This window comes from Scyliorhinus canicula, chromosome 24 (assembly GCF_902713615.1).
Source record: "Scyliorhinus canicula chromosome 24, sScyCan1.1, whole genome shotgun sequence".
Lineage (NCBI taxonomy): Eukaryota > Metazoa > Chordata > Chondrichthyes > Carcharhiniformes > Scyliorhinidae > Scyliorhinus > Scyliorhinus canicula.
Window position 1 is genome coordinate 759,030 of NC_052169.1, and position 27,351 is coordinate 786,380.

The 27,351-nt window shown below is 55.2% G+C and overlaps 2 protein-coding genes across 3 annotated transcripts in view; one reads left to right on the forward strand and one right to left on the reverse strand.

Annotated features, from left to right (window-relative positions):
• fan1 (FANCD2 and FANCI associated nuclease 1) overlaps positions 1-12,177 on the forward strand; it is a 24,609-nt gene extending 12,432 nt beyond the window's left edge. The window contains exons 5-14 of the mRNA XM_038784049.1: positions 3,652-3,885; positions 4,108-4,239; positions 7,443-7,551; positions 8,071-8,190; positions 8,528-8,692; positions 9,301-9,466; positions 9,546-9,649; positions 10,337-10,531; positions 10,866-10,994; positions 11,734-12,177. Of these exons, the coding sequence (XP_038639977.1) occupies positions 3,652-3,885; positions 4,108-4,239; positions 7,443-7,551; positions 8,071-8,190; positions 8,528-8,692; positions 9,301-9,466; positions 9,546-9,649; positions 10,337-10,531; positions 10,866-10,994; positions 11,734-11,871 (1,492 nt within the window). The 3' untranslated portion in view covers positions 11,872-12,177. The remainder of the gene's footprint in view (positions 1-3,651; positions 3,886-4,107; positions 4,240-7,442; positions 7,552-8,070; positions 8,191-8,527; positions 8,693-9,300; positions 9,467-9,545; positions 9,650-10,336; positions 10,532-10,865; positions 10,995-11,733) is intronic.
• A 7,203-nt stretch (positions 12,178-19,380) lies between these two features.
• mtmr10 (myotubularin related protein 10) overlaps positions 19,381-27,351 on the reverse strand; it is a 38,135-nt gene continuing 30,164 nt past the window's right edge. Inside the window, exons 13-15 of one of the 2 annotated variants that reach the window (XM_038784315.1) lie at positions 24,282-24,452; positions 21,459-21,638; positions 19,381-20,968 (exon numbers count right to left, since the gene is read on the reverse strand). In XM_038784315.1, coding sequence (XP_038640243.1) covers positions 20,372-20,968; positions 21,459-21,638; positions 24,282-24,452 — 948 coding nt within the window. In that variant the 3' untranslated portion in view covers positions 19,381-20,371. The remainder of the gene's footprint in view (positions 20,969-21,458; positions 21,639-24,281; positions 24,453-27,351) is intronic. The other variant, XM_038784317.1, reaches the window with a different exon arrangement.

The following is a 27,351-nucleotide window of genomic DNA, read 5'->3' on the forward strand; positions in this document are numbered from 1 at the left end:
GGAGGGGTCCGGGTGGCGGGGAGGGGTCAGGGCTGCGGGGGGAGTGATTCAGGGCGGCGGGGAGGGGGGCCGGGCGGTGGGGAGGGGTCAGGGTGGCGGGGGGAGTGATTCAGGGCGGCGGGGAGGGGGTCCGGGTGGCGGGGAGGGGTCAGGGCTGCGGGGGGAGGGGGTCAGGGTGGCGGGGAGGGGTCAGGGTGGCGGGGAGGGGGGTGGGGTCCGGGTGGTGGGGAGGGGGTCCGGGTGGCGGGGAGGGGGTCAGGGTGGCGGGAGGGGAGTGGGGTCCCGGGTGGCGGGGATGGGGTCAGGGCCTGCGGGGGGAGGGGGTCAGGGTGGCGGGGAGGGGGGTCGGGGCGGCGGGGAGGGGGTCAGGGTGGCGGGGAGGGGGTCAGGGCGGCGGGGAGGGGGTCCGGGCGGCGGGGAGGGGGTCAGGGCGGCGGGGAGGGGGTCAGGGCTGCGGGGGGAGGGGGTCAGGGTGGCGGGGAGGGGGGTCGGGGGCGGGGGGGAGGGGGGTCGGGGCGGCGGGGAGGGGGTCAGGGTGGCGGGTGAGGGGGTCAGGGTGGCGGGGAGGGGGTCCGGGCGGCGGGGAGGGGGTCAGGGCGGCGGGAGGGGGTCAGGGCGGCGGGGAGGGGTCAGGGCGGCGGGGAGGGGGTCAGGGCGGCGGGGAGGGGGTCAGGGTGGCGGGGAGGGGAGTGGGGTCCGGGTGGTGGGGAGGGGGTCCGGGTGGCGGGGAGGGGGGCCGGGCGGTGGGGAGGGGAGGGGGGTCAGGGCGGCGGGGAGGGGTCCGGGCGGCGGGGGAGGGGGGCAGGGTGGCGGGGGGGGGAGTGGGGTCGGGTGGTGGGGGAGGGGGTCCGGGTGGCGGGGAGGGGGCACGGGCCGGGGGTGGGAGGAGGGAGGGGGTTCAGGGCGGTGGGGAGGGGTTCAGGGGGGCGGGGAGGTGGTAGGGGGGTCCGGTGGGTGGGGAGGGGGTGGGGCGGCGGGCGAGAGGGGGTCAGGGCGGCGGGAGGGGGTCGGGGCGGCGGGGGGAGGGGGTCGGTGGGCGGCGGGGGAGGGGTCGGGGCGGCGGGTGAGGGGGGGTCGGGGCGGCGGGGGGGAGGGGGTCGGGGCGCGGCGGGGGGAGGGGGTCGGTGGCTGGGGAGGTTGGTCGGGGGGGGGGGAGGGGGTCGGGGCGGGGGGGAGGGGGAGTCGGGGCGGCGGGGAGGGGGGGGTCGGGGCGGGCGGGGGGAGGGGTCGGGGCGGCGGGGGATGGGGGCGGGCGGCGGGGGGGGGAGGGGGTCGGGGCGGCGGGGGGAGGGGGGAGGGGCGGCGGGGGGAGGGGGGAGGGGCGGCGGGGGGAGGGGGGAGGGGCGGCGGGGAGGGGGGTCGGGGCGGCGGGGGGGAGGGGGTAGGGGCGGCGGGGGAGGGGGTCAGGGCGGCGGGGAGGGGTCAGGGTGGCGGGGGAGGGGGTCAGGGCGGCGGGGAGGGGTCGGGGTGGTGGGGAGGGGTCGGGCGGCGGGGAGGGGGTCGGGGCGGCGGGGGGAGGGGGTCGGGGCGGCGGGGGAGGGGGTCGGGGCGGCGGGGAGGGGGTCAGGGCGGAGGGGAGGGGGGTCGGGGCGGCGGGGAGGGGTCAGGGTGGCGGGGAGGGGGTCAGGGCGGCGGGGAGGGGGTCAGGGCGGCGGGGGGAGGGGGTCAGGGCGGCGGGGGGAGGGGGTCGGGCGGCGGGGAGGGGGTCGGGGCGGCGGGGAGGGAGTCGGGGCGGCGGGGGGAGGGGGTCGGGGCGGCGGGGGGAGGGGGTCGGGGCGGCGGGGAGGGGGGGGGGGCGGTGGGGAGGGGAGGGGGGTCCGGGCGGTGGGGAGGGGAGGGGGGTCCGGGTGGTGGGGAGGGGTCAGGGCGGCGGGGAGGGGGTCGGGGCGGCGGGGGGAGGGGGTCGGGGCGGCGGGGAGGGGGTCGGGGCGGCGGGGAGGGGGTCGGGCGGTGGGGAGGGGGTCGGGGCAGCGGGGAGGGGGTCGGGGCGGCGGGGAGGGGCCAGGGCGGCGGGGGGAGGGGGTCGGGGCGGCGGGGGGAGGGGGTCGGGGCGGCGGGGGGAGGGGTCGGGCGGTGGGGAGGGGTCAGGGTGGTGGGGAGGGGTCAGGGTGGTGGGGAGGGGTCAGGGCGGTGGGGAGGGGTCAGGGCGGTGGGGAGGGGGTCGGGCGGTGGGGAGGGGAGGGGGGTCAGGGCGGCGGGGAGGGGGTCAGGGCGGCGGGGAGGGGGGCCGGGCGGTGGGGAGGGGAGGGGGGTCCGGGTGGTGGGGAGGGGTCGGGGCGGCGGGGAGGGGGGCGGGGCGGCGGGGGGAGGGGGTCGGGGCGGCGGGGGGAGGGGGTCGGGGCGGCGGGGAGGGGGGTCAGGGCGGAGGGGAGGGGGTCAGGGCGGAGGGGAGGGGGGTCAGGGCGGTGGGGAGGGGGTCGGGGCGGCGGCGGGGAGGGGGTCAGGGCGGAGGGGAGGGGGGTCAGGGCGGTGGGGAGGGGGTCGGGGCGGCGGCGGGGAGGGGGTTGGGGCGGCGGGAGGGGGTCGGGGCGGCGGGGAGGGGGGTCAGGGCGGTGGGGAGGGGGTCGGGGCGGCGGGGAGGGGGTCAGGGCGGTGGGGTGGGGAGGGGGTCGGGGCGGCGGGGAGGGGGTCGGGGCGGCGGGGGGAGGGGGTCGGGGCGGCGGGGAGGGGGGGTCGGGGCGGCGGGGGGGGGGGGTCGGGGCGGCGGGGAGGGGGTCGGGGCGGCGGGGAGGGGGTCGGGGCGGTGGGGAGGGGAGGGGGGGTCAGGGCGGTGGGGAGGGGAGGGGGGTCAGGGCGGTGGGGAGGGGTCAGGGCGGTGGGGAGGGGTCAGGGCGGTGGGGAGGGGTCGGGCGGTGGGGAGGGGTCAGGGCGGTGGGGGAGGGGGTCAGGGCGGTGGGGAGGGGGTCAGGGCGGTGGGGAGGGGGGGGGGTCCGGGGGGAGGGGGTCAGGGTGGTGGGGAGGGGGTCAGGGTGGCGGGGAGGGGGGCCGGGCGGCGGGGAGGGGAGGGGGGTCCGGGTGGCGGGGAGGGGGTCAGGGTGGCGGGGAGGGGAGTGGGGTCCGGGTGGTGGGGAGGGGGTCCGGGTGGCGGGGAGGGGTCAGGGTGGCGGGGAGGGGAGTGGGGTCCGGGTGGTGGGGAGGGTCAGGGTGGCGGGGAGGGGTCAGGGCGGCGGGGAGGGGGGCCGGGCGGTGGGGAGGGGTCAGGGTGGCGGGGAGGGGTCAGGGCGGCGGGGAGGGGGGCCGGGCGGTGGGGAGGGGTCAGGGTGGCGGGGGGAGGGGTCACAGAGCGAAGGAGTTCTGCTTGTGGGAGGAAGCCGAACTGTGCAGTGAACTAGGAGGGTGCGCAGCTTCTAACCAGTAAGGGGAGAAGGTGCAATGTCCCATTCCCAGGTTCTGGTGGGCGGGGGGTGTTTCCATGGCAACTAATGTGGAGCTTCAGTCAAACGGGCCTTTGAGGCAAATGGCATTGATACATTGAAAGGGAGGCTCGGTAAGAGAGAAAGGAGTTAGAAGGAGCTGGTCCGGTTGGGAGAGAGGTGGGCGGATAATATCTGCATTGACCAGCTGGATGGATTGTCCTGTATCTGAGCTGTAAACCCAGCATCTTTTGGTTATTTGCAATGGCTATTGTTTGATGTTGTTGTCTGTTGTCAGGGCGAAGGCAGTGATCGGACATTGTGTCCGAGTGGCTGCATTGGGCCGCGCTGTGTTCTCACGGCTGTTGCTACTTTTCAACCTGACGGATTGGACGGATGAAGAGGAGGTTTCCAGCCCTGGCCGGAGTCCGCTGTCCACATTACTCAAGGTCAACATGGGTCACGTCACATTCCCCAGTTATACTGTCCAGAGGGAGAAGAAAATATTCCAGCACAGAGATGATCTGCTCAGGTGATGCCTCGTTCTGGTAAATACAGAATAGCATCTGTACAGTTAACAGGATAATTGTCTTACCGGTGCGATTTAATGGGATGATCAATGTGTGGCCAAGATTGTTGGATGAGTGAAGCTTCTTAATAAAATTTCACAACAATTCTGCTGATTGTGCAACTTTCACGTCTGAAGAGGAATTGCTGCCATTTAGATGGAATAACTCTGTTACTTCCTTGTCAGGTACACTGAGGCCGTGCATTCTCTTGCTGAGGTGGGATGCGCCGTGGCCAACGGGACCTGGAGTGAAGCTCTCCACCTTTGTAAAACTGCCAGGGAGACGTGGATCCAGCTGGAGAAGAGCAGTGACGTTGGGTAATTGGAGGAGGTGCAGGGCACACGTGGGGACTGTGGTTCTCCTTGTCACATCATCTGTAACAGCCTTCAACATTGGCACTGCTGCCCCCATCAGCTGGTAACAGCCTTCAACATTGGCACTGCTGCCCCATCAGCAAATAATAATCTAATGATGGGTCATAGACAGCTTTACAATTCGGCATATTGTTAAACTTGTGTGGGAGAACAGGCATTTCAGTGAACTGGGGAGCACCCCCCCCCCCCCCCCCCCCCCCCCCCCATGGAAAAAGGGATCGGAAGAATAACACCGTGCAGTTACTTGGGAGCCTTTATGTAATACACGTCCCTGGGGTGTTTCACAGAGACTTAAACAGTGAAAGGTTAGCACTGCTGCCTCACAGAGCTAGGGATCTGGATTCGATTCCCGGCTTGGGTCACTGTCTGTGCGGAATCTGCACGCTCTCCCCTTTTTTGCTGGGCTTCCTCCCACAGTCCAAAGACGTGCAGGTTAGGAGAATTGCCACGCTGAATTGCCCTTCGTGTCCAAAAAGGTTAGGTGGGGTTACAGGCATAGGGTGGAGGTATGGGCTTAAGTAAGGTGCTCTTTCCAAGGGCTGGTGCAGACTCCATGGACCGAATGGCCTCCTTCATTGTAAATTCTCTGAAAGAGGTGGCCATTTGCATGGCTACAGTTACAGAGTAAAGCTCCCTCTACACTGTCCCCATTAAACACTCCCAGGACAGGTACAGCACGGGGTTAGATACAGAGTAAAGCTCCCTCTACACTGTCCCCATCAAACACTCCCAGGGCAGGTACAGCAGGGAGTTAGATACAGAGTAAAGCTCCCTCTACACTGTCCCCATCAAACACTCCCAGGACAGGTACAGCACAGGGTTAGACAGAGTAAAGCTCCCTCTACACTGTCCCATCAAACATCCCAGGACAGATACAGCACGGGTTAGATACAGAGTAAAGCTCCCTCTACACTGTCCCCATCAAACACTCCCAGGGCAGGTACAGCAGGGAGTTAGATACAGAGTAAAGCTCCCTCTACACTGTGCCCATCAAACACTCCCAGGGCAGGTACAGCACGGGGTTAGATACAGAGTAAAGCTCTCTCTACACTGTCCCCATCAAACACTCCCAGGACAGGTACAGCACGGGGTTAGATACAGAGTAAAGCTCCCTCTACACTGTCCCCATCAAACACTCCCAGGACAGGTACAGCACGGGGTTAGATACAGAGTAAGCTCCCTCTACACTGTCCCCATTAAACACTCCCAGGACAGGTACAGCACAGGGTTAGATACAGAGTAAAGCTCCCTCTACACTGTCCCCATTAAACACTCCCAGGACAGGTACAGCACAGGGTTAGATACAGAGTAAAGCTCCCTCTACACTGTCCCCATCAAACACTCCCAGGACAGGTACAGCACGGGGTTAGATACAGAGTAAAGCTCCCTCTGCACTGTCCCCATCAGACACTCCCAGGACAGGTACAGCACGGGGTTAGATACAGAGTAAAGCTCCCTCTACACTGTTCCCATCAAACACACCCAGGACAGGTACAGCACGGGGTTAGATACAGAGTAAAGCTCCCTCTACACTGTCCCCATCAAACACTCCCAGGACAGGTACAGCACGGGGTTAGATACAGAGTAAAGGTCCCTCTACACTGTCCCCATCAAACATTCCCAGGACAGGGACAGCATGTGGTTTGATACAGAGTAAAGCTCCCTCGACACTGTCCCCATCAAACATTCCCAGGATAGGTACAGCATGGGGTTAGATACAGAGTAAAGCTCCCTCTACACTGTCCCCATCAAACACTCCCAGGACAGGGACAGCACGTGGTTAGATACAGAGTAAAGCTCCCTCGACACTGTCCCCATCAAACATTCCCAGGACAGGGACAGCACGTGGTTAGATAGAGAGTAAAGCTCCCTCTACACTGTCCCCATCAAACACTCCCAGGACAGGTACAACACAGGGTTAGATACAGAGTAAAGCGTCCTCTATACTGTCCCCATCAAACACTCCCAGGACAGGTACAGCAGGGGGTTAGATACAGAGTAAAGCTCCCTCTACACTGTCCCCATCAAACACTCCCAGGACAGGTACAGCACAGGGTTAGATACAGAGTAAAGCTCCCTCTACACTGTCCCCATCAAACACTCCCAGGACAGGTACAGCACGGGGTTAGATACAGAGTAAAGCTCCCTCTGCACTGTCCCCATCAAACACTCCCAGGACAGGTACAGCACGGGGTTAGATACAGAGTAAAGCTCCCTCTACACTGTCCCCATCAAACACTCCCAGGACAGGTACAGCACGGGGTTAGATACAGAGTAAAGGTCCCTCTACACTGTCCCCATCAAACATTCCCAGGACAGGGACAGCACGTGGTTTGATACAGAGTAAAGCTCCCTCGACACTGTCCCCATCAAACACTCCCAGGACAGGTACAGCAGGGGGTTAGATACAGAGTAAAGCTCCCTCTACACTGCCCCCATCAAACACTCCCAGGACAGGTACAGCACGGGGTTAGATACAGAGTAAAGCTCCCTCTACACTGTCCCCATCAAACACTCCCAGGACAGGTACAGCACAGGGTTAGATACAGAGTAAAGCTCCCTCTACACCATCCCCATCAAACATTCCCAGGACAGGTACAGCACAGGGTTAGATACAGAGTAAAGCTCCCTCTACACTGTCCCCATCAAACACTCCCAGGACAGGTACAGCACGGGGTTAGATACAGAGTAAAGCTCCCTCTACATTGTCCCCATCAAACACTCCCAGGACAGGTACAGCACGGGGTTAGATACAGAGTAAAGCTCCCTCTACACTGTCCCCATCAAACACTCCCAGGACAGGTACAGCACGGGGTTAGATACAGAGTAAAGCTCCCTCTACACTGTCTCCATCAAACATTCCCAGGACAGGTACAGCACGGGGTTAGATACAGAGTAAAGGTCTAGTGTTTACTGCTTCAAGTGTAATGTGGTCACTCTCGCTCCTCTGCTTGTTCATGCTGTTGATCTCGATCCTGCAGTGACTGGTTGAAACTGGCCGCGGTCTGCAATCACGAGCCAACAGGTTTGAGGCCAGGACCATGAGGATAAAGTCCTGATATTACTTAGTCACACCATCAACATTAAATATCTGCCAAATGTTTCCTTTCAGCTTGCAGCGATTGATGAATGTTGGTTAATTTCAGGTTCCACCAGGATCTCCCGGTGTATCTGCGATGTTTCACCGCAGGCTGGGTCTACACACGGATCCGATACCGCGGGGTTGAAATTTTACAGCGACTGCACATGTATGAGGTAAAAATGCTAGTTACATAAGCCTAGTGATCCAGTGCCGAGAAAAGTGATCGAGTGATCCAGTGCTGAGCTTAGTGATCAAGTGATTTAGTGCTGAGAATAGTGATTGTGTACTGAGCATAGTGATCTAGTAATTCAGTGTTGAGGATGCAGTGCACGGTAAAGTGATACATACCGGTCTCTGATCTTGTACGTTATGGTAATATATTGTGGCTGTCCAGGGATCCAGCCCAGGGTGAAGTGATCTTGTGATCCAGTATCGGACATGATGATTTAATGACTTGCAGGGCTTGAGGTTCCAGTAGTGACCTAATGGGGGAATAGCATTATCCAGTACAGTAATCTGACAATCAAATGGAGGAATTGGTGATCCAGTGCAGTGTATAGTAATCTGGTGATCCAGTATGGGCCTGTGGGAACAGTTCTGATCGTTCATTTTGTTTAGTTAAGCTTATTATGAATATAATTGAAGCTGTTGGTGTCAGAATGTTAAACTCTGTCCTTGAATCTCACTCTTAGGAGGCAGTGGAGGAATTGCAAAGTCTTTTGGAACAAAGCACCTATTGTCTAGAGAGCCGTGGCCACTGGTGGAATCGACTGACTCTGAATCTCCATCAACATTTGAAACGGACGGATCAGGTAACTGAGGGTGTCTGCTGCTTAAAATCTTTCCCATCAGGTCCTTGTGTACCTCAATGCATTGGTGTGATTGGGGCAGATCCCGGTTCCAATCGATCAATCCTAGCATGTCCACCTGTGTTTGACACAAACAATGGAGCGGATTGAACCCAAAGCTCTGAATTCTGGTGAGCTTTGCTGCATAACAAGCCAGGTTTGGTCACGAATTAGGTTTGGTAATCTGGTTGAGGAATGTTAACAGACAGTGGAAGCTGATTCACGCTCAGCTCACTCACTGACTGTCCCCTCGGATGGTTCTGTCAGAATGGACTCCTGTTCATGTGATCTTGGATTTCAGGCCATTCACTGTTTGTGGAAAGGTTTGGACGATGTGTGGGTTCACACGGGATATCGACTGGCTCTATACCAGAGGGCTCTGCGGATACGCGATTCTCCCAGCTGCAGGAAATGGCATCACCTTCTTCAGGATGTGCCAGTGATGAGAGTGGAAGACGTGCCGCATGTGAGTGTGTCTGAGGGGAGGGGCGAGGGGACCACCCCCCCAATCAATAGTTTAACCCAGTGCTAAACATTGCATTATTTAATTGTCGGAGTCCAATTTAGATCATTATTTTTTGTTTATATCATTTTATTGACTGGGTGATTCTCATGAATTTGACAGCATTAGCCTGACTGGGTCTGTGTGCAAAACAGGGACTAACTGTCCTGAACTGTCAGCCACCAGATTGGCTGCTATTTCAGTGCATGGGCAGAGCAGCAGATCTCCCTCCTCTCCTTCTGGAAGAGGATTGGTCCAGTTTACCCAGCTCCACTCTTGATGCTGACACCTGACCAGGAATGATGGTCACTTGAGCACCTCACCTGACAATCTGTTCATTGGAACCTTTGTCACACAAAGTCCTACAGCTGGAACTATGGCTGAATGTTTCCTTTCTCTAGTTCAGTGAGATTGGGGCTAATTGCATTCCCTTTCCCAAGCGCAGGATCAGATCTGGAATTCCAGACTAGCCGGGGCTCTCCTGGTCCAGAGGACTCCTAACTCTTCAGTGGGGGTAGTACCCTGGGTCCCTGCTGAAGCTGCAGAATTTCACGTTGTAATTTTCTTTCTAGGTGACGATAAAGGGCAGAACGTGCCCAGGGATGGGCAACGCCTTGTTCCTGATGTCAGACCCCAGTGAAGGGCCAAATCTGGGCCAAGGGGAGCCTTGCTCTACGGTGATCTGTTCCGTGGAGGAGATTTCTCTGGCGCACTATAAGCAGCAAGGCTTCGATCAGGGTAATCACTGCGTGGAATCCACTCACGTTTTACTGCTGAGGAAGGACTGATAGCTGATTTATCATCCTGTCTGTTACAGGAATTCACGGTGAGGGAGCCACATTCCTGACACTATTCGGACTTCTCTTCTGGGATATCATCTTTCTGTCTGGAATCCCAGATGTTTTTCGAAATCCCTATCAGGTATTTGGCTAAAACGTAATTTTGCAGAGATGCTGCCGAGGTTGGTGGGAGTGATTAGTGTCAATTCACAGTCAGGAGCGCACACCATACCACTCTCTGGACAGCAATTCAATCAATCCTTTCTCCTGCTCTCTGTACTTTTGCGAGTTTAGTTTCCTCGAGTATTAACTGCATTCAATTTCTTTTTGAAATCCTTTATTACTTTGAGCACTTGAAAGAGCCGACAAGTGTTGGAAAATGGGATAGTTGCTTGATGACTGGCACAGAAATGAAATGAAAATGGCTTATTGTCACGAGTCGGCTTCAATGAAGTTACTGTGAAACGCCCCTAGTCGCCACATTCCGGCACCTGTCCGGGGAGGCTGGTACGGGAGACGATGGGCTGAAGGGCCTCGCTCTATGCTGCAAAGCTCTGACTCCACTTCCACCATCCTCATAGGCAGAGTGCTCCAGATCATTCCACTCGCTGTGTAAAATAGTTCTTCACCTTCCCTTGTATCTTTTGCCTAAAATCTTAAACCGGTCATAATCTTGTGCATTTCCATCAAATTTCCCCTCGATTAGATTGATTTCCTTCAGAAATTCAATTTCCAGCAGGGTGGTAAAAGACAAACTGGAAAGAGCTGGTCTTTTATCATCTGACAATTGCTTCTTACGAATATGACAGTAATGATTATTTCTGTTTAGGCTGGTCCTCTCGATCTCTACACTGACTGCTTCTATCAGCACCGGAAGACGCCCATTGAATCGAGGGTGGAGTTCCTGCAGGATGCACCCATAGAAACCCTGCACAGACTTATCACTGAGGTCTGGGACAATCACAGAGACACAACTACCACATTAATCAACTGGAGGATATTCAGCTCTCTTCAACAAGCCCAGGTACACAGCTTCGGCACCAGTGACTTACTGAGGCCCAACAAACTCCACCCCAGTGTTTGCAGTGACAGTGGAGTAACATTTTCCCACCCACTATACCGTGTTGCAATCTCAGCTAAAGAACAGTCACTGACTTAAACGGTGTCTGGATAGCCTCGTGCTGTAAGCTGCGGGGAGACAGGATTTCTGGGCCGGCACAGGGACAATGCACCAAATGCCCTCATCCTGTTCCGTAAACTTTCGATGGTTCTATTCTGTGATTAGACTGTGGACTGCCTAATTTGTGAAGTTGTTCCCTTTTTGGTGCTGAATTGACATATTTGTGGAATGTTTTCAGAGTCTGGTGAGCTGTCTGGGGAGCCTGTTCCTGAGTGGCATCTGCAGCATTCTGGCCAAAGACTTGAGGCACAGCCGGGGGGGGCTCCCTGATCTCGTTGTCTGGAACAGCCACAGTCTCCAGTACAAGGTGAGTGAGTGAGAAACACCAATCTGGCCATTGGTGTTTCCTGAGACTGAACCTTTGTGAATCGATTCACAATTGCCGGTTTGTTTTTCTCGTGTTAATTTGCATTTGAGTAAGAAAATCCCCGGAACAAGGGTCAAGAGAGTGGAAGCCAATTCTCCTCACGGTAGCATGGTGGTTAGCATCAATGCTTCACAGCTCCAGGGTCCCAGGTTCGATTCCCGGCTGGGTCACTGTCTGTGTGGAGTCTGCACATCCTCCCTGTGTGTGCGTGGGTTTCCTCCGGGTGCTCCGGTTTCCTCCCACAGTCCAAAGATGTGCGGGTTAGGTGGATTGGCCATACTAAATTGCCCGTAGTGTAAGGTTAATGGGGGGATTGTTGGGTTATGGGTATACGGGTTACGTGGGTTTAAGTAGGGTGATCATTGCTCGGCACAACATCGAGGGCCGAAGGGCCTGTTCTGTGCTGTACTGTTCTATGTTCTATGTTCCTCTGCCGTTCATGTTAGGAGAAATCTGGTTCCTGCTCCTTACTCAGTATTTTGGGGCCTTTATTCCTCTTGAACATATTTATCCAGTGGGAGCACACAGTGGAGTAGCTGTGCCCAAGGAACTGGTCTCCAAGACGGTGTGTTTGTGTCATATATCTTTACACCGGCACTGTCTGAATGTCCAATGTTCCTTTCACATCTGAAGTCATGTTAAATGCCCCTCACCTGTCATTTTTCTCTTTGGTTTCCAGCTGGCAGAAGTGAAAGGACCGAGTGACCAACTCTCCCACAAGCAGATGGTGTGGCTGGACCAGCTGCGGAGACTTGGGGCTGACGTTGAAGTTTGCCACGTCAGTGCAGTTGGAGCACGGAGTTACAAACTCAGCTAATGCCAGTGAGAGGACAGTTCAATCCCCGACTGCTCCTACATCCTGTCCCCATCCCCCAGAGCTCAGGAGCTATAATGAGAATCACACTCCTATTCACCCTGCAGCATGGGATGGGTGCAGCCCGGATGATGAGGCTCCAGGCTGGAGATAGCAAGTTGGATGAGGTGCTAGAAGACAGCCAGGATCAGTAACTCTGCCAATGCTGTGTACGATGCTCACTCACTCCTGCTGCCAAACTCCCCGAGAGAATCAAAGCAAAATATTGCAGATGCTAGAAATGTGAAATTAAAGCATTTCTAAGAGTAATATCTGACTCAATGTGTTTCTCTCTTTACAGATGCTGAGTATTTCCAGCATTGGGGTGTTTGGCTTTTACACACAACTGTAACTTGTATAATGAGCTCTGGAGATGTTCTCAGAGAAAATGTATTAAATATTTCCTATCTGCCAGCCTGATTGGGCCAGCCTGATTGGGCCAGCCTGATTGGGCCAGCCTGATTGGGCCAGCCTGATTGGGCCAGCCTGATTGGGCCAGCCTGATTGGGCCAGCCTGATTGGGCCAGCCTGATTGGGCCAGCCTGATTGGGCCAGCCTGATTGGGCCAGCCTGCTGAGGATAGTTAGAATATGCTCTAAAGTCTAAACTTCCACATTTTAGAGTAAACTTAACCACTGATGAGGCAGAGCAGTAAAGTAGTTCCAAATACTAAATTGTTACAGAACTCACCAGTTGGGTTCCTTTTATCATGATCACATTGCAATAATACTCAGTGTTTCAGATCTTGGACAGAAGTCCAGAACAAGAAATTCCAAGTGTTTTAGTACACCATCACAAGCTCACATTTCTCTGCCAAGCATAGATTCTTCCTTTTCAAAAGAGCAAACTGATCCCACTTGACACTCTGGGAAGTTAATTTGAGGGCTGGGTCTGTTTTGGGGCTGTGAATCTTGGCTCCTCCCTTGTCCCCAGCCCAAACAAACAGCAGCAGTGAGTGAGGCAAGTCCTCATTCAACATTTGTTGCCCTGAATCAGTAAATGTACAAATTTAAATACTCTACCATACATGTGCTGATCTATGCATTCCTTGCTAAAATAGCTCGCAAAATAAATCACAATGTAGAAATACTGTATAAAGTCAGCAGCCTCTTCCTTCTTGGGCAATTCCTCAGAGCAGGGATGAATTGCTTCCACTCCAGTCTGATGGGTCCAATCTACAGCCCCTGCCACACAAGGGCCGGTGTTGCTTGGAGGCATTCTGTCCACTGCCTTCACTTTGCCTCTAAGATCCCCACAAAATCAGTGTTTGCTGCCTTCCCTAATTAACCGTTTCCTATTGTGCTCCCCCCTCCCTCTAATCTGAAACAGGCAAACAGAAAAGAATCCAAGGCCAATAAAGGAATAATTACACTGGGAACCCCCCCTCCCCTCCCTCACGTCATCAAAACAAGCCCAGATCTCAGGCCAATAAAAACTCTCCTCACGTGTTACTGAAAGTTCTCAATCAGCAGACAAATTATTTTTTGTTACTCTGGGATTACGCCCAGCCGGTTAATGAAACATGGATCTCTGGCTAAAAGAGGTGATTTTGTTGGGAATGTGTAGGTGAACTGTCACATCTGTTCATTATAGAATGAGGCTTTAGACAGGCAAGTTAAGGAACATTTACACCAAAGTATTTATTGCTTCATTTGAGGCACACAGGATGAAGATACAAGTATTGAAATACATTGTAATGCACACAGTGCACAACAGTTGAAACCCAGCCCTTTCCCTCCCAACACCAGCTGACAGAAACACCTGCTTAACACAGAATTAAATAAAAAGACATTGAATAAATAGCAGAACACAGGAATAACCAAGAAAAGAAAAGCAATGACATTCTTAAGAATAGATGGTATGTGCAAAAAATAAAGCAGAAACATCCTGTATTGGAGACATTTAATACTAAAATGCAAAAGGGTTTGAACAGTTACTCTACTCTCCAAGCATCTGCAGTTGTAGGTTCTCATTTTTAGCTTTCATGCTTTAGTTTTAACAGTCCAAACCTTTGTGAATAATTCCCTGTGCTTACAAGACCCAGGATACTGGAGTTTGAAACATTGCTGGAATTGAAAGTGGAGTTTCATGGTGAATGCTGCAATTGCTGCAGAGGCTGACTAAACAGTCCCTTTCAGAAATTCCCAGTTTAATTATTCGGAGCAGGATTCTGTTTGCCTGACCGAACATTCTATCCCAGGACAGAATGTTCTGGTTGGGCACTTTATGGCTGGGACTATTGCAAAAATTAAGGATACAATCACTTCACATAATTAATGTAATTTAAGACAACATTGGGAAGTGTGTGCAGATAGATCACTCCACAGCCAGGAAGGAGACTGATCACAGAACACAAAGTGTCTTTGGGCTAAGCTGCAAATAGACTGGAAAAGTCTATTGATTATTAATATGATTATTAAAAATAGAACTATTTTCTCAAATATAGAGCAAACTTTTTTTTAAAATTACATTTATAATTAAGATATCAGACAAAATGAATCCAGAGTCACCAGACTCTCAGCCCTCAAGATCATAAGAAATATTTTGCAACAGTGCCTGTTATTCAGCCAGGTATAAAAGAAGATGTGGGGCAAATTCTCCTCTACTTGTCTCCTCCACATTGTACAGAATCTGTATGAGCTTTTCCAGCACTAGCCTTGTTTCAGATCTCCAGAATCTTTCTCTCTTCTTCTGGGAATGGGATTGTTGTGGAATGTTTGGAGGGTCCCATTTTACACACCTTGGTCCCCAGTCACAACCACTGAGCTCAGAACAGTCATAAAGAAGGATCACAGAGTCATGGATTGGATCAATATTTTCCACTGTTTCGGCTTGTTCAAAGTTTAAAAGCTGGAAGAAGGTAAAACAGACGCCAACCTACTTAGAAAAAGTGCAAATTGTCCACAGCAGGCGACCAACATCCGCAGGTGAAGAGACAGATTAACGAGTGGGACAGTGGATGAAACTCACCCAGAACATGAACTTGCTTTGACTATTCAGACTGACCGAGCTGCTGAGGAAATGCTACACATTTCATTTCACTTTAGAATTTATGAATTCTCTATTTCTAGATTTACGAAGCTTCTTAAACACAGCTTTGCTATTCTAGGTGGCAGGGCCTGAGAAATTACAACATTTGTGCGACTTAAGCTTGCTGAGAGGACACGTAATGGGAATCCAGGATTCATTCCACTCCAGAGACATATGGAAGTGACAGCTTGCTCATCAATACAGGCCATCAGATTCTTCCTCAGTCTCATCACCTCTGGTTTCCACAGCTTTCCTGCTCAGTATTTTGGAGAAATAATACATCCTTAGGTTTAAAATGGCACTTATACAGTTAGGTTATCCTCCCTGACACAGAAGCAAATGCAGGCAGCCATTAGTCACAAATTCCAGCAAGAAATGCCGAGGCATCTGGTTCACCCGAGTGGTGTCCCAGTTCAGTACGGAACAGCTGAGCTTGCAGCTTCGACTTAACAGGTAACATAGGTTTTAATATTCAGCCCAGCCACCAACTTCCCAGCTGAGTAAATTCAGAATGTGAACCCACTCTCCAAGTCGATATACAATCAGTGTTAGTTGACAAGTCTCAAATGAAGTTTCCCACACACTGCTGCAATGTCACTCAAAAAATATATCTGCTGCAGGTAATGACCAAGAGTATTGGGTCTAAGCTGATCACAGTTCAGATCGACAAAGGTGAGGCACTTGTGGTGAGATGGATGTTGCAGCAGCAAAGATGAGATTTTTAAGTGATTTGATGAATGATGGGGAACGTTACGCAGTCACAGACCATAGGATCCATCGCAGACTCCAGTCAGGCAGCGACTACAGGATCCATCTCAGACTCCACGGTCAGGCAGTGCTAGGCTCTGGAGCGGTCATGGGCTTTAGCATTTTTGAATAAGAAAATACCTGGCAGAGTCCCTTCTGCACATCAGAATCAGCTAACAACAGAATTGAGACTGAAGTTCTCCATCTTGAATAAGCTGCCACCAATCAATTTTACAACTATCAATGAGAAACGGACACTTGGAGCCAAGATCTACCTATTCTCAGTGAACTGTCCCCCAGTGAGAGTCAGCACCTTCAGGAACTGTGTCCCAGTGAGAGTCAGCACCTTCAGGAACTGTGTCCCAGTGAGAGTCAGCACCTTCAGGAACTGTGTCCCAGTGAGAGTCAGCACCTTCAGGAACTGTGTCCCAGTGAGAGTCAGCACCTTCAGGAACTGTGTCCCAGTGAGAGTCAGCACCTTCAGGACCTGTGTCCCAGTGAGAGTCAGCACCTTCAGGAACTGTGTCCCAGTGAGAGTCAGCACCTTCAGGAACTGTGTCCCAGTGAGAGTCAGCACCTTCAGGAACTGTGTCCCAGTGAGAGTCAGCACCTTCAGGAACTGTCCCCCAGTGAGAGTCAGCACCTTCAGGAACTGTCCCCCAGTGAGAGTCAGCACCTTCAGGAACTGACCCCCAGTGAGAGTCAGCACCTTCAGGAACTGTCCCCCAGTGAGAGTCAGCACCTTCAGGAACTGTCCCCCAGTGAGAGTCAGCACCTTCAGGAACTGTCCCCCAGTGAGAGTCAGCACCTTCAGGAACTGTCCCCCAGTGAGAGTCAGCACCTTCAGGAACTGTCCCCCAGTGAGAGTCAGCACCTTCAGGAACTGTCCCCCAGTGAGAGTCAGCACCTTCAGGAACTGTCCCCCAGTGAGAGTCAGCACCTTCAGGAACTGTCCCCCAGTGAGAGTCAGCACCTTCAGGAACTGTCCCCCAGTGAGAGTCAGCACCTTCAGGAACTGTCCCCCAGTGAGAGTCAGCACCTTCAGGAACTGTCCCCCAGTGAGAGTCAGCACCTTCAGGAACTGTCCCCCTGTGAGAGTCAGCAACTTCAGGAACTGTGTCCCAGTGAGAGTCAGCACCTTCAGGAATTGTGTCCCAGTGAGAGTCAGCACCTTCAGGAACTGTCCCCCAGTGAGAGTCAGCACCTTCAGGAATTGTGTCCCAGTGAGAGTCAGCACCTTCAGGAACTGTGTCCCAGTGAGAGTCAGCACCTTCAGGAACTGTGTCCCAGTGAGAGTCAGCACCTTCAGGAACTGTGTCCCAGTGAGAGTCAGCACCTTCAGGAACTGTGTCCCAGTGAGAGTCAGCACCTTCAGGAACTGTGTCCCAGTGAGAGTCAGCACCTTCAGGAACTGTCCCCCAGTGAGAGTCAGCACCTTCAGGAACTGTACCCCAGTGAGAGTCAGCACCTTCAGGAACTGTGTCCCAGTGAGAGTCAGCACCTTGAGGAACTGTGTCCCAGTGAGAGTCAGCACCTTGAGGAACTGTGTCCCAGTGAGAGTCAGCACCTTCAGGAACTGTGTCCCAGTGAGAGTCAGCACCTTCAGGAACTGTGTCCCAGTGAGAATCAGCACCATCAGGAACTGTGTCCCAGTGAGAGTCAGCACCTTCAGGAACTGTGTCCCAGTGAGAGTCAGCACCTTCAGGAACTGTGTCCCAGTGAGAGTCAGCACCTTCAGGAACTGTCCCCCAGTGAGAGTCAGCACCTTCAGGAACTGTGTCCCAGTGAGAGTCAGCACCTTCAGGAACTGTACCCCAGTGAGAGTCAGCACCTTCAGGAACTGTATCCCAGTGAGAGTCAGCACCTTCAGGAACTGTCCCCCAGTGAGAGTCAGCACCTTCAGGAACTGTGTCCCAGTGAGAGTCAGCACCTTCAGGATCTGTCTCCCAGTGAGAGTCAGTACCTTCAGGAACTGCCCCCCAGTGAGAGTCAGCACCTTCAGGAACTGTCTCCCAGTGAGAGTCAGCACCTTCAGGAACTGTGTCCCAGTGAGAGTCAGCACCTTCAGGATCTGTCTCCCAGTGAGAGTCAGTACCTTCAGGAACTGTCCCCCAGTGAGAGTCAGCACCTTCAGGAACTGTCTCCCAGTGAGAGTCAGCACCTTCAGGAACTGTGTCCCAGTGAGAGTCAGCACCTTCAGGAACTGTGTCCCAATGAGAGTCAGCACCTTCAGGAACTGTCCCCCAGTGAGAGTCAGCACCTTCAGGAACTGTGTCCCTGTGAGAATCAGCACCTTGAGGAACTGTCCCCCAGTGAGAGTCAGCACCTTGAGGAACTGTGTCCCAGTGAGAGTCAGCACCTTCAGGAACTGTCTCCCAGTGAGAGTCAGCACCTTCAGGAAATGTGTCCCAGTGAGAGTCAGCACCTTCAGGAACTGTGTCCCAGTGAGAGTCAGCACCTTCAGGAACTGTGTCCCAGTGAGAGTCAGCACCTTCAGGAACTGTGTCCCAGTGAGAGTCAGCACCTTCAGGAACTGTCCCCCAGTGAGAGTCAGCACCTTCAGGAACTGTCTCCCAGTGAGAGTCAGCACCTTCAGGAACTGTGTCCCAGTGACAGTCAGCACCTTCAGGAACTGTCCCCCAGTGAGAGTCAGCACCTTCAGGAACTGTGTCCCAGTGAGAGTCAGCACCTTCAGGAACTGTGTCCCAGTGAGAGTCAGCACCTTCAGGAACTGTCCCCCAGTGAGAGTCAGCACCTTCAGGAACTGTATCCCAGTGAGAGTCAGCGCCTTCAGGAACTGTCTCCCAGTCAGAGTCAGCACCTTCAGGAACTGTGTCCCAGTGAGAGTCAGCACCTTCAGGAACTGTCTCCCAGTGAGAGTCAGCACCTTCAGGAACTGTCTCCCAGTGAGAGTCAGTACCTTCAGGAACAGTGTCCCAATGAGAGTCAGCACCTTCAGGAACTGTCCCCCAGTGAGAGTCAGCACCTTCAGGAACTGTCTCCCAGTGAGAGTCAGCACCTTCAGGAACTGTGTCCCAGTGAGAGTCAGCACCTTCAGGAACTGTGTCCCAGTGAGAGTCAGCACCTTCAGGAACTGTGTCCCAGTGAGAGTCAGCACCTTCAGGAACTGTGTCCCAGTGAGAGTCAGCACCTTCAGGAACTGTCCCCCAGTGAGAGTCAGCACCTTCAGGAACTGTGTCCCAGTGAGAGTCAGCACCTTCAGGAACTGTGTCCCAATGAGAGTCAGCACCTTCAGGAACTGTGTCCCAGTGAGAGTCAGCACCTTCAGGAACTGTCCCCCAGTGAGAGTCAGCACCTTCAGGAACTGTCTCCCAGTGAGAGTCAGCACCTTCAGGAACTGTCTCCCAGTGAGAGTCAGCACCTTCAGGAACTGTGTCCCAGTGAGAGTCAGCACCTTCAGGAACTGTAGCCCAGTGAGAGTCAGCACCTTCAGGAACTGTCTCCCAGTCAGAGTCAGCACCTTCAGGAACTGTGTCCCAGTGAGAGTCAGTACCTTCAGGAACAGTGTCCCAATGAGTCAGCACCTTCAGGAACTGTCCCCCAGTGAGAGTCAGCACCTTCAGGAATTGTCTCCCAGTGAGAGTCAGCACCTTCAGGAACTGTCCCCCAGTGAGAGTCAGCACCTTCAGGAATTGTCTCCCAGTCAGAGTCAGCACCTTCGCCGGGGGGGGGGGAGAGACAGAGTAAAAAGTGAATCGAGATATATTCTCACAGTGGATGAGTTGACAGAGAATCTGCTGGTCAGTGCGAGCACAGCCAGGTTCCCAGGGTGATTGCAGAGATCAGCCATTGATGTCGGCCAAATGGTGAAGGTTTGCTGTTAAAAGAGTAATGTTCAATATTCCTTGTGCCACGGTTTAGTTATGTTAGTTTGAAAGGCCTCGCCTGCTATGTAAAGAGCTGCTGAGGGATGTAATTGGGGGAAAGATGCAAGTTGAGTAATTCTGATATGACGGTGCCTCAACACGAGGAACAGTCTCCATCTGCCCTGGTCGGGAAATCAATTCCCCATCATTGGGATAATATCTGCCCCATACTCTCAAATGTTGCCTTGTAACCAGCTGCATTCAAGACTGGTCAGAAATTGTGCCTTTTTTAAAATGTACAAAAAATAATTTATTCAGGAATAGCTTTTTTTTTTTTAAATTACTGGAAATTTTTATAAACTCTTTTGGCACACTTGGACATTGAGGTGTAAGGTCTTAGTGCGGAGGAACACTTTTAATTTCAGGCACCCAGTGAGATTACAATTAGTGCAATGTTACTGCTGTCAGATTGTCATTCTATATCAGGGTCATACAGAAAGCAGAGGCCCAGCTCACTGGACTGGTCCCACAGGTAAATCACCAGAGTCTGCACCACCATTACAAGGACTTTGAACAGAAAGCAGCAATGAGTGGCAGGTTATGGTTGCAATTATGCTTGAAGAAAAGACCACGGGTTTCTTCAGCATAAGCAGCGTGTAAGAAACCCTCTGGGAGCTGCGATGTGAAAATCAAGTGCTTTCCCTCGTCTCCTTCCTCTTGAAAATATCTGTGCAAATTTCTAACATAATTTTGCATATTCGTTACTGGTCAGTGTCAGAGAGCAGCTTTCACTTTGATTAGCTTCAGCTTTTTTCCTTTACTGGGATGCCAGCACCTCACTGTCCCCATTCCAGGGATCTTCAATCTTCATTGGCCAGGGTTTCTGTAGAAGGCCATGTTTTGGCACCAGTGAGCAGGAATTTACTTAGTGGCGTTCCCAGAATGCTCCTTCGACAGAGGTTCCCAACAGGAGAGAAGGGAAACGACGAGGAGAAACAGTCAAGTTCGCCAGGAGTCTCGCTGAAATCTTTGGCCCGGAAATACATCCTATGACCGCAGGGCTCGGGCGAGCCAGATAGGCAGGGGTCGCTCCAGTACTGGCGAAGACGCTGCTGGAGAGTTTCAATCTCATCAGCAAGCAACGAGATCTTGTGAAAGGCGCTGATAGATCCTCCATTGGTAATCTGCGCCTCGGGGATCCAGCGCAAGTAACACTGCTTCCACAGCTGGATGTGTACGCTGCTGAGATGTGGCATGATTAGTCCGTGCAGGTCCACGGGCTTAGAGAACCAGTCCCTGAAATAACGCTCCATGTTGCGATCATGGCTCTCATTGAGTTGCATTAAATCAAGGCTTGGTCTTTGTATTGAGTTCCTGCGTGGGAAGAAATCGTGCTGGTCACTGAGCTTCCCATTCTTCATCGTGTACACCGAGTAGATGGAGGAGGATGAATTTTTCTGCATAAGAAATAAGCAGTAAAATAAACAGCTGCTTTTGCAGTCTCCTTATTGACAGCACGGTGATGGGCAGTGTGAAATGTTAACAATCTCTCTCAAAGCTCCTCCAGCCTCTCCAATACTTCCAGTATTGGCGTTCCCGCAGCTTTCACTTCTCGCTTCGAGATCTTTCTACAATGTTCTTCTCACTGTTTCAATACACATCAACCCCCCAGCCAGCTCATCTCCAGTTTTCCTGCCCTGCATTGTGGTCTTAGGATCTTTACTCTTGCCCCAGATCAACTTCTAATGTTACTGAGGAAGGAACTCAGGCTCCTGGGCTCTTTACTGTGCCCCAGTAAGGCTCAGCTTTCAGTGACAGCCAACATTGTAGAAGAAACACCATTCTCTCCAGAGTACCAGAGCGAGAGAGCAGTCTGCGATTAAAAACTGATCTTATTTGAACCTCAGAACATCTAAAGCAAATACCCAAACTCACAGACACACTCACCTTTACTCTTCTAAAGGATTTGATTGTCCCATTCTGCACACAGGTCACACTTTTACCAATATACAGAGGGTTATTGAAGAGTGACAAATCTTTAGCTGTGAACTGCAGCGACCAATTCCAGACGGACGGCAGTTCCAGACCTTTCCCTTCACATTGCAGCTTTCTATTAGTGGCAAAATCCTGTAGTTAGTGGGAGAAGGGAATTAAATTAAACCTAATCAGCAGGTATAACACTGCAGACACTAAATTCAGTACAGCTCTAACAATTTAGTCTAATTAAGTAAGTTAGCAATATGACTGCACAATGTTCAGCACCATTCACAACTCTTCAGATAATGAAGCAGTCCATGTCCAAATGCAGCAAGACCTGGACAATATCCAGGCTTGGGGCTGACATGTGGCATGTAGCATTCACGGCACACAAGCCCCAGGCAATGACCATCTACAAGAGAGAATCTCACCACTGCCCCTTGACATTCAATGGCATTACCATCACTGAATCCCCACAACCAACATCCTGGGAGTTACCATTGACCAGAAACTAAACTGATTAGCTACATTAATACTGTGGCTACAAAACAAGACAGAGACTGGGAATCCTGTGGCAATTAACACCTCCTGAACCCCCCCCCCAAACAAAGTCTGTCCACCATCGAAAAGGCACAAGTCAGGAGTGTGATGGAATACTCTCCACTTGCCTGGATGAGAGCAGCTCCAACAACACTCAAGAAGCTCAACACCATCCAGGACAAAGCAGCCCTGCTTGATTGCCCCCCCCTTCCTCAAACATTCACTCCCTCCACCACCGACACACAGTGGGCAGCCGTGTACACCATTTAAAAGATGCACTGCAGGAACTCACCAAGGTTCCTCAGGCAGCAGCTTCCATCTAGAAGGACAAGAGCAGCAGATACCTGGGAACCCCACCACCTGGAGGTTCCCCTCCAAGTCACCCACCACCCTGACTGGGAAATATATCGGCCGTTCCTTCACTGTCGCTGGGGCAACATCCTTTACTTTATTCACAGATCAAGGCAGCACGGAGGCACAGTGGTTAGCACTGCTGCCTCACAGCGCCGAGGTCCCAGGTTCGATCTCGACCCCGGGTCACTGTCTGTGCGGAGTTTGTACATTCTCCCCGTGTCTGCGTGGGTTCACCCCCACATCCCAAAGATGTGCAGGGTAGGAGGATTGGCCACGCTAAACTGCCCCCTAATTGAAAAAAAAAGATTTGGGTATTCTAAATTTATTTTTAAAATACTTTATCAATGAATTAAGATAGTTCATTGAAATCGGTACGGATCCTAGTGTGGTCCATTCAGTCAGAACTCATACAGCCAAGCCTCAAATGCACATGGACACTGGCAAGGGCAGCATCAGGATCCGTTTATAACATCCTCGTGGTTATCTAACCACTGGACAAAGCATTGGTGAGCTTTCAGCAACTGTATCCCAACAGGCAGCATCTACAGGGCAGTAACCTGTATCCCAACAGGCAGCCCCCACAGGGCAGTAACCTGTATCCCAACAGGCAGCCCCCACAGGGCAGTAACCTGTATCCCAACAGGCAGCCCCCACAGGTCAGTAACCTGTATCCCAACAGGCAGCCCCTACAGGGCAGTAACCTGTATCCCAACAGGCAGCCCCTACAGGGCAGTAACCTGTATCCCAACAGGCAGCCCCCACAGGGCAGTAACCTGTATCCCAACAGGCAGCCCCCACAGGGCAGTAACCTGTATCCCAACAGGCAGCCCCTACAGGGCAGTAAGCTGTATCCCAACAGGCAGCCCCTACAGGGCAGTAAGCTGTATCCCAACAGGCAGCCCCTACAGGGCAGTAACCTGTATCCCAACAGGCAGCCCCTACAGGGCAGTAACCTGTATCCCAACAGGCAGCCCCACAGGGCAGTAACCTGTATCCCAACAGGCAGCCCCTACAGGGCAGTAAGCTGTATCCCAACAGGCAGCCCCTACAGGGCAGTAACCTGTATCCCAACAGGCAGCCCCTACAGGGCAGTAACCTGTATCCCAACAGGCAGCCCCCACAGGGCAGTAACCTGTATCCCAACAGGCAGCCCCCACAGGGCAGTAACCTGTATCCCAACAGGCAGCCCCCACAGGGCAGTAACCTGTATCCCAACAGGCAGCCCCTACAGGGCAGTAACCTGTATCCCAACAGGCAGCCCCTACAGGGCAGTAACCTGTATCCCAACAGGCAGCCCCTACAGGGCAGTAACCTGTATCCCAACAGGCAGCCCCCACAGGGCAGTAACCTGTATCCCAACAGGCAGCCCCTACAGGGCAGTAACCTGTATCCCAACAGGCAGCCCCTACAGGGCAGCAACCTGTATCCCAACAGGCAGCCCCTACAGGGCAGCAACCTGTATCCCAACAGGCAGCCCCTACAGGGCAGCAGTAACCTGTATCCCAACAGGCAGCCCCTACAGGGCAGCAACCTGTATCCCAACAGGCAGCCCCTACAGGGCAGCAGTAACCTGTATCCCAACAGGCAGCCCCTACAGGGCAGTAACCTGTATCCCAACAGGCAGCCCCTACAGGGCAGTAACCTGTATCCCAACAGGCAGCCCCTACAGGGCAGTAAGCTGTATCCCAACAGGCAGCCCCCACAGGGCAGTAACCTGTATCCCAACAGGCAGCCCCCACAGGGCAGTAACCTGTATCCCAACAGGCAGCCCCCACAGGGCAGTAACCTGTATCCCAACAGGCAGCCCCTACAGGGCAGTAACCTGTATCCCAACAGGCAGCCCCCACAGGGCAGTAACCTGTATCCCAACAGGCAGAACCTTCTATCGTTGTCACTCACCTGGCTCTGTTGTATCCGCTGATGTGAAGTGTTGAAAAGGAAGGTGCCAAACAAGGGAATCCGCACGCTGTCATAGAGGACGGTCAGGTAGGTCTCAGTAAACTCAAAGGCAGCTGGGAATTGTTGCAGTAACTGCCAGACGCAGTCCAGGAACAGCAGGAACAGGGGACACTGGGTGCACAGAAAACGGTTTTAACTTTAGTACATCCACATCAGAATTAGGACAGAATAAACTGCCTCACCCCCAAGCTCAAACATAGGAGCTCTGCGTCTTTACCACATTAATAATCTCAAGGGCTGCCTAAAGAATCAACAGGATTAAACAATGATATTAGCAAAGATAGCCGAAAGGACAGAGATTCCCAACAGAAGCCATGTTAAACTTAAATCCCAAAACATCAAAACTAAACCTGGGAGAAGCAGGCGAGAGGGGGACCCTGAGACCAGCACCCAGCGGAGAGTGCGAGAGGGGGACCCCGAGACCAGCACCCAGCAGAGAGTGCGAGAGGGGGACCCGGAGACCAGCACCCAGCAGAGAGTGCGAGAGGGGGACCCTGAGACCAGCACCCAGCGGAGAGTGCGAGAGGGGGACCCCGAGACCAGCACCCAGCAGAGAGTGCGAGAGGGGGACCCGGAGACCAGCACCCAGCAGAGAGTGCGAGGGGGAGACCCGGAGACCAGCACCCAGCAGAGAGTGCGAGAGGGGGACCCGGAGACCAGCACCCAGCAGAGAGTGCGAGGGGAGGACCCCGAGACCAGCACCCAGCAGAGAGTGCGAGGGGGAGACCCGGAGACCAGCACCCAGCAGAGAGTGCGAGAGGGGGACCCCGAGACCAGCACCCAGCAGAGAGTGCGAGAGGGGGACCCCGAGACCAGCACCCAGCAGAGAGTGCGAGAGGGGGACCCCGAGACAGGCAGTCAGCAGAGAGTGCGAGAGGGGGACCCCGAGACCAGCACCCAGCAGAGAGTGCGAGAGGGGGACCCCGAGACCAGCACCCAGCAGAGAGTGCGAGAGGGGGACCCCGAGACAGGCAGTCAGCACCCAGCAGAGAGTGCGAGAGGGAGACCCCGAGACAGGCAGTCAGCAGAGAGTGCGAGAGGGGGGACCCTGAGACAGGCAGTCAGCACCCAGCGGAGAGTGCGAGGGGGAGACCCGGAGACCAGTACCCAGCGGAGAGTGCGAGGGGGAGACCCGGAGACCAGTACCCAGCGGAGAGTGCGAGAGGGGGACCCTGAGACCAGCACCCAGCAGAGAGTGCGAGAGGGGGACCCAGAGACAGGCAGTCAGCGGAGAGTGCGAGGGGGGGACCCCGAGACAGGCAGTCAGCACCCAGCAGAGAGTGCGAGGGGAGGACCCGGAGACCAGCACCCAGCAGAGAGTGCGAGAGGGAGACCCGGAGACCAGCACCCAGCAGAGAGTGCGAGAGGGAGACCCGGAGACCAGCACCCAGCAGAGAGTGCGAGAGGGGGACCCTGAGACCAGCACCCAGCAGAGAGTGCGAGAGGGGGACCCGGAGACCAGCACCCAGCGGAGAGTGCGAGGGGGAGACCCGGAGACCAGCACCCAGCGGAGTGTGCGAGGGGGAGACCCTGAGACCAGCACCCAGCAGAGAGTGCGAGAGGGGGACCCGGAGACCAGCACCCAGCAGAGAGTGCGAGAGGGGGACCCTGAGACCAGCACCCAGCAGAGAGTGCGAGGGGAGGACCCCGAGACCAGCACCCAGCAGAGAGTGCGAGAGGGAGACCCCGAGACAGGCAGTCAGCACCCAGCAGAGAGTGCGAGAGGGGGACCCCGAGACCAGCACCCAGCAGAGAGTGCGAGAGGGGGACCCCGAGACAGGCAGTCAGCACCCAGCAGAGAGTGCGAGAGGGGGACCCCGAGACCAGTACCCAGCGGAGAGTGCGAGAGGGGGACCCCGAGACCAGTACCCAGCGGAGAGTGCGAGGGGGAGACCCGGAGACCAGCACCCAGCAGAGAGTGCGAGAGGGGGACCCGGAGACCAGCACCCAGCAGAGAGTGCGAGAGGGGGACCCCGAGACCAGCACCCAGCAGAGAGTGCGAGAGGGAGACCCCGAGACCAGTACCCAGCAGAGAGTGCAAGAGGGGGACCCCGAGACCAGCACCCAGCGGAGAGTGCGAGAGGGGGACCCCGAGACCAGCACCCAGCAGAGAGTGAGAGAGGGGGACCCCGAGACCAGCACCCAGCGGAGAGTGCGAGGGGGAGACCCGGAGACCAGCACCCAGCAGAGAGTGCGAGAGGGGGACCCCGAGACCAGTACCCAGCGGAGTGTGCGAGAGGGAGACCCGGAGACCAGCACCCAGCAGAGAGTGCGAGAGGGGGACCCCGAGACCAGCACCCAGCAGAGAGTGCGAGAGGGGGACCCGGAGACCAGCACCCAGCAGAGAGTGCGAGAGGGGGACCCCGAGACCAGCACCCAGCAGAGAGTGCGAGGGGGGGACCCTGAGACCAGCACCCAGCGGAGAGTGCGAGGGGGGGACCCCGAGACCAGCACCCAGCGGAGAGTGCGAGGGGGAGACCCCGAGACAGGCAGTCAGCAGAGAGTGCGAGGGGAGGACCCCGAGACAGGCAGTCAGCACCCTGCGGAGAGTGCGAGGGGAAGACCCTGAGACCAGCACCCAGCGGAGTGTGCGAGAGGAGGACCCCGAGACAGGCAGTCAGCAGAGAGTGCGAGAGGGGGACCCAGAGACAGGCAGTCAGCACCCAGCGGAGAGTGCGAGAGGGGGACCCTGAGACCAGCACCCAGCAGAGAGTGCGAGAGGAGGACCCCGAGACAGGCACCCAGCAGAGAGTGCGAGAGGAGGACCCCGAGACAGGCAGTCAGCAGAGAGTGCGAGAGGGGGACCCCGAGACCAGCACCCAGCAGAGAGTGCGAGGGGGGGACCCTGAGACCAGCACCCAGCGGATTGTGCGAGGGGAGGACCCTGAGACCAGCACCCAGCGGATTGTGCGAGGGGAGGACCCCGAGACCAGCACCCAGCGGATTGTGCGAGGGGAGGACCCCGAGACCAGCACCCAGCGGAGTGTGCGAGGGGAGGACCCTGAGACCA